This window comes from Molothrus aeneus, chromosome 32 (genome assembly GCF_037042795.1).
Source record: "Molothrus aeneus isolate 106 chromosome 32, BPBGC_Maene_1.0, whole genome shotgun sequence".
In the NCBI taxonomy this organism is placed as follows: domain Eukaryota; kingdom Metazoa; phylum Chordata; class Aves; order Passeriformes; family Icteridae; genus Molothrus; species Molothrus aeneus.
Window position 1 is genome coordinate 2,893,801 of NC_089677.1, and position 6,115 is coordinate 2,899,915.

The 6,115-nt window shown below is 49.4% G+C and overlaps 1 protein-coding gene across 1 annotated transcript; it reads left to right on the plus strand.

The window, feature by feature from the left end:
* Positions 1-952: 952 nt before the first annotated feature.
* LOC136568444 (lactosylceramide 4-alpha-galactosyltransferase-like) lies at positions 953-2,101 on the plus strand. The gene has a single exon (XM_066568445.1). The coding sequence runs from the start codon at positions 968-970 to the stop codon at positions 2,099-2,101; it is 1,134 nt and encodes a 377-aa protein (XP_066424542.1). The 5' UTR covers positions 953-967.
* Positions 2,102-6,115: the final 4,014 nt, after the last annotated feature.

Below are 6,115 nucleotides of genomic sequence, written 5' to 3' on the forward strand. Positions count from 1 at the left end.
AACTCTTCCAGGGAGTAGAATTCTGAGTAATGTCCACTCTAACCTCCCTTGGCACCACTTGAGACCATTTCCAATGGTCCTAAAAGGCACAGCCTTCCTCACAGCTTCTTCATGTGCTCTTGCCCATTGACCTTTGGGGCCCAGTGGTGGGCACAGGAGGTGCTGCTTCTGCTGCCCCTCGATTTAAGGTGAGGCAAGGGCAGCAGTGATGATGCTAATGCTGAGGATGAAGCTAGACTGACTTATCTGTTTGTTGCTGCCTTCTTAAAAATCTCTTCCACTCCAAGCCTCCCTTTTGCTAGAAGGAGCAAGGACGGTAAGGGCAGGAGAGTAGAGGGAATGCCTGTCCACCAGCAGGATCCACTGGGACAACTGAGCAGGGCAGAGCCAGTGTGACCTGTGCAGGGTTGGGAAGCAGCCTTGGAACTCCCTTTACAAAGGCAGCTCTTGACCTTATTGTCTGCATCTGCCTCCTGAGCTGCCCTGCATCCATTCCTTTCCCACTCTCCATCCATCCTGCCAGGCTACGCTGCCATGGACAATGGGCCAGGCTCTCTGCAGGGGCAGGTGATTGGCTTGGAAAGGCAGCAAGTGCCAGCTCAACAACTAGAAGGCTGAGGGTTGTGTTTGGTTTGGGGGAAGGACACATCGTGTATCAGGAGAAAACAACTCCCCTCATGATAACCAGCTGTCAGAGGGCAGCAGTTCCACACAGTGTCTGTTGACAGAGCTCCAGGAATGGTCACAAGGAACATTGCTATTTCCTCCTGCCAGGACTTTGCGTACGTGTCTCATGTCTCGTGTTGACAGTGACCTGAAGTTCTAGAGGGTGACAGATGAGTTCTCTAATGGTGTTCCCAGAGTTTGTTGTGCACTGCTATGAAGGTGGGACACACCTGTCAAGGAAGGCTCATACTCTGCTGCCTCGTCTGTCAGGTTGTTTCTCTTTTTTCCTTCCCTCCAGATCATGACGGCTATCTCGGGAGAGCAGGCTCTGGCTGGAGAGAGAATGCTCAGGATGCCCAGCTGCCTCCTAAAGCTGACCAGGGTGGTGCTGAGCCACAAGCCCTGTGCCCTGTTTATCCTCATCTTTGTGTTCGTATCCTTTGCCTACCACAAGTTGTACTGGGGCATCGGGGAGGACCCAAAGAGCAGCGTCCCCACCTACGGCTTGTCTGCTGAGATCAGCTGTGCTCACTATGTGCCTTCTCCCCTCGACATTGCTGGTGGGCCCTCTCCTTCCACAGGAAATGTGTTTTTTGTGGAGACCTCGGAGCAAACTGCCCCAAGTTACCTGTTCTCCTGCTCCGTGGAGTCAGCGGCCAGGACACACCCCACATCAAGAGTCGTGGTGCTCATGAAAGGCTTGGCCAAAGGGAACGCCTCCTTGCCCAAGCACTGGGCTTTCTCCTTGCTCAGCTGCTTCCCCAACGTGGAAATCCGGCGCCTGGACCTCCAAGAGCTCTTTTCTGGAACACCTCTGGCACAGTGGTTCCTGCAGCCTCAGCGGCAACAGGAGCCTCATTTTTTACATGTCCTCTCTGACGCCTGCAGAATTGTCCTCATGTGGAAATTTGGTGGCATCTACCTGGATACAGACTTCATTGTGCTTAAGAACTTACAGAACCTCACCAATGCCCTCGGCATTCAGGGTGACAGTGTACTGAATGGAGCCTTTCTGTCCTTTGAGGCCAAGCACAAATTCATCGAGCTTTGCATGCAGGACTTTGTGGAGGATTACAATGGCTGGGTCTGGGGGCACCAGGGCCCAGAGCTCCTAACTCGTGTCTTCAAGAAGTGGTGCTCCCTCAGGACTATCACGAGCATGAGCTGCAAAGGTGTGAGTGCTCTTGCCCGAGAAGTTGTTTATCCTATTCCCTGGCAGGACTGGAAGAAGTTGTTTGAGGCAGTCAGTGCCTTGGAGCTTCAGAAACTCCTTAAGAACACCTATGCAGTGCACATATGGAACAAACTGAGCCACAGGACCAAGTTAGAGATCCCCTCCCAGGCTCTGCTGGCTCAGCTCTATTCCCAGTTCTGCCCTGCCACCTATGCAAAGATGAAGCAGGACTCTGAAGAGTTGTCAAGGCGTGCAGTGTGACCTGGGGGCCCTTGGCTGCAGGGACATTCCCCAGCCAGAAGCAAACCGAGTGCCTGTGACCTTCCCCAGAGTTGGATTCTACACCCCAGAGCAGCTGTGTCACAGCTCTGTGGTTCTGTGTCACAGCTCTGTGGTTCTGTACCTGACATTCCTGATATCTGCCTCTGATCCCCTGTGTTTCAAATTTACAGCAGAACTCACTGCAGCCTATCTTGCTGTGCTTCACGAGACCTGTTGCTGTCGGAAAGGTTGAACTCCTTCATCAGCATGTCTCAGCTGGTCCATTCTTGGTGTTCTCCAATGGCTCCTCCTGTGAATCCCAGCCTGAGCAGCCCCTTGTGATTTTTCAACAGCTATAGGAACCCCTTGCTCTCTGTTCATTTGAAATTTTCACAGAATATTCTGTGTTGGAAGGGACCCACAGCCATCTTGGGTCCAACCCCTGGCCACTCCAATAATCATGCCCTGCGCATGACAGCGTCATTCTTGGGGCCGTGACCATCCCTGGAGAGCCTGTTCAGTGCCCCAGCACCCTCTGGGGAAAGAACTTTTCCCTGATACCCACCCTAACTCTCCCCTGACACAGCTCCAGCCGTTCCCCAGGTCCCTGGTCACACAGAGCAGAGATTAGGGCCTGCCCCTCTTCTTCCCCTCGTGAGGAAGCTGCAAAACTGCTGTGAGCTCTGACCTCAGTTTGCTCTTCTCTAGCTGAGCAGCCCTCAGCTGCTCCTTGTGTGTTTTTCTCTTCAGGCCCTTCACCATCTCCAAAACCCTACTTTAGACACTCTCAAACAGCTTTAGATCTTTCTTATATTGTGGCACCCAAAACCACACACAATATTCAAGGTCAGGCTGCCCCAGCCCAGAGCAGAGCGGGACAATCCCCTCCCTGGCCTGGCTGGCCATGCTGGGCCCAGTGCCCCAGGACAGGGCTGTCCCTCCTGGCTGTCAGGGCACTGCTGGCCCATGTCCGACTGGCCATCAACCCCTGTTGTATTGCACTAGTTTATTTAGTTGTTGTTTTGCACTGGGTTGGTATTTTGGACTGAATAGTATGTTTGTATCCTCATGGGATTCCCCTCTTATACCACATGATCTTTCCCCCCTCAAGCCCTGGTGGAGGTCTCTCCCCAGGTTACCCCTCTCCCTCTGCCCCTCCCATCACTTGTATCCCATTGGCTGTGTTCCCTCTTCTCCACCCTCTCCCCTTGCCCCTCCCATCACTTGTATCCCATTGGCTGTGTTCCCTCTTCTCCACCCTCTCCCCTTGCCCCTCCCATCAATTGTATCCCATTGGCTGTGTTCCCTCTTTTCCACCCTCTCCCCTTGCCCCTCCCATCACTTGTATCCCATTGGCTGTGTTCCCTCTTCTCCGCCCCCTTCCCCTGGATTTAAAATCCCCGGTATCACACAATCGGTCTCTTTTTCCTCTGGTCCTCTTGGCCTCCCTTGGACCCCCTGGAGTAATTCCACAATAAAACTATGTGATTTTTGGTCCCAAGGAGAAGAGCACCTCAAGTCTCACTTTTGTCCTGTAAGGCTGTGAGGGGCCAGGGTCCAAAGCTAGCGAGATGGGACCCGAAAGGCCCTGAGAGATGAGCTTTACAAACCCCCAGGTCCCTTTCCACAACACTGCTCTCCAGCCTCTCATTCCCAGTCTGTCTGTACATCCAGGTTTGTCCCACCCAAGGTGCAGAATCCAGCCCTTGCTTTTGTTAACTTCACACAACTGGTGACCAGGGCTCTCAGCAGAGCCTCTTCACCCTTGAGGGAGTCAGCAGCTCCTCCCAGTTTTGTATTATCTGCGAGCTTACTTAGTATCCCTTTCTGTCCTGCATTTCTGCTTTTTATGAGGATTTTTAAGAGAACGGGGCCTTAGATGGTGCCCTGTAGAACCCCACAAGTGACAGGCTGCCAGTCTGCTGTCACCCAGGTACTGTGATTCTTTGTGCTCGACCCAGGAGCAAGTTGCTCAGCCATCACATGATGTGTTTATCCAGCTGTGGGCTGCACACTGAGATCAATTATATCCAAAGCTTTACTGAAATCCAAAAAGATTACATCTACTGATGTTTTTGGATCAACTGTGTGGGTTACCTTAGCATAAAAGGAATTTAGTTTTGAAAAGCAGGACTTTCCTCTCACGATGTGCTGGCTGTGACCAATGGCTGTGTTGTCCTTCAGGTGTTTTTCAATACCTCCCAGAATAATGGTCATCATCTCCATAATTTTACCAAGCACTGGAGTGAGACTCACAGGCCTGTAGCTTCCAGGGTCATCCTTCATGCTCTCTTTGAAAACTAGGACCTCTCCAGATTCTCAAGACTGTTCAAAAATTATCAAGAGATGCCTCATGATGATATCAGCCAGCTCTTTATGTATTCTCACATTAATCCTGTGATACCCCCATAGACCTATAGGGATCCAGCTGGGGCAGCAGATCCCTAACACCTTCAGGGTTAACTCAGAGTTTACCATTCTCATAGTCACAGTCCTTCAGCTCAGGGTGCTGGGACCTCCTTAGTCCATCTTCATTGTTGAAGACAATGAAGAGGGAAAGAAAGCCTTAAACATCTCTACCTTGTCCATGGCCCTGTTTGTGAGGTGACCATCCTCATCCTGTAATGGGCTGATGTCCTTTCAGCACTGCCTTTTGCCATTAATGTATTTTAAACCTTCTTTTTATTATCCCCCACATTTCTGGTGGCTTCAACTGCAGTGGAACTTTGGCCACACAAGTTCTCCCACTACAGTGGTAAGCAGCATCTCCGTACTCCTTCCATATCACCTGACCTTGCTTCCACTGGGCATACCCCTTCCTTTTTTACCTTATCTCCAAAAGAAGATTCCTCTTCAGCCAAGGTGGCCTTCTGCCTCATCTGCTTGATTTCCACTTTTTAGGAATTGCCTGTTCCTGTGCCCTCAGGAGCTGGTGCTTAAAAAGTGACCACAGCACTGATGGATCCCAGGACCTTCAAAAGCATTTTCCCAGGTGTGTTGGTTCTCAAATCACTTCACAAATCTCAAAATCTCAAATTTTGAGGAAAAAAAACCCTCAATTTTTTTTCTCAAAATCTCAAATTCAAGATTTCAAAAATCTCAAATTGATGAACCAAAACCACTACACCGGGGGACTTTACTTACTGGTTCCCTGAGCAGCCTGAAGTCGCTTCTTCCCATGTCCAGGGTTGAAGTTTTGTCGGCACTTTTCCTCCTGTCGCCAGATATTTTAAACTCTATGGCTTCATGGCCACTGTGGCCAAGACAGCCACCAATCTCCACTCAAGGGGATCACAAGATCCTCTCTGTTGACAAGCAACAAATCAAGGAGGGAGGGCATCTTTCTGAGTCCGCCTTCTTAGGACCTGTAGCATGAAGCTGTCATCCAGGTGTTTCAGGAATACATAGGGAGTATATGAAAATTGTGTTAAAGAAACAAAATATTTTAAGGCCTGCTGTGGACCTGATGACCATCTCCTCACCTAAGTGTGTTCCCTGTGTGTCCAGGTCATTGTATTGTAATAATGCATTTGAAATTAACCTCTTATGGAATGAGAAGAGATTAAAACATCCTGGAGTTCTGCCTGTGCCAAATCAAAGCTTCTGTCTGGAAGGTAAAGTGTAAGCAATGTGTGGTTATTGCTTTTTTAGATATGCAGTGACTAAAAACCAAGAGAAATATGTATATCAATTTTAATAGAACCTTTTCCTAAATGCCATTATTTGCTGAAAAGTACAGTGCTATCATGCAGAAGGGAAGACTGATGTAATTTAGATGTAAATATAATGTGAGCAGGAGTATGTTTCATGGTTTCTCAGAAAATGTCACAGCATACTACTGATTAAACATTCCATTGCAGACCAAAAGAGAGTCATCAATTTTTACTTGAAATGAGTTGTATAAAACAACATATTAACTTTGCTGTCTGGTCCTGTCCACCCCCCATCCATTCCTCCTCTCTCCACACTCCTCCTTTCCCTCAATTTAAAAAAAGAAGTTTCCTGCTCGCTCCA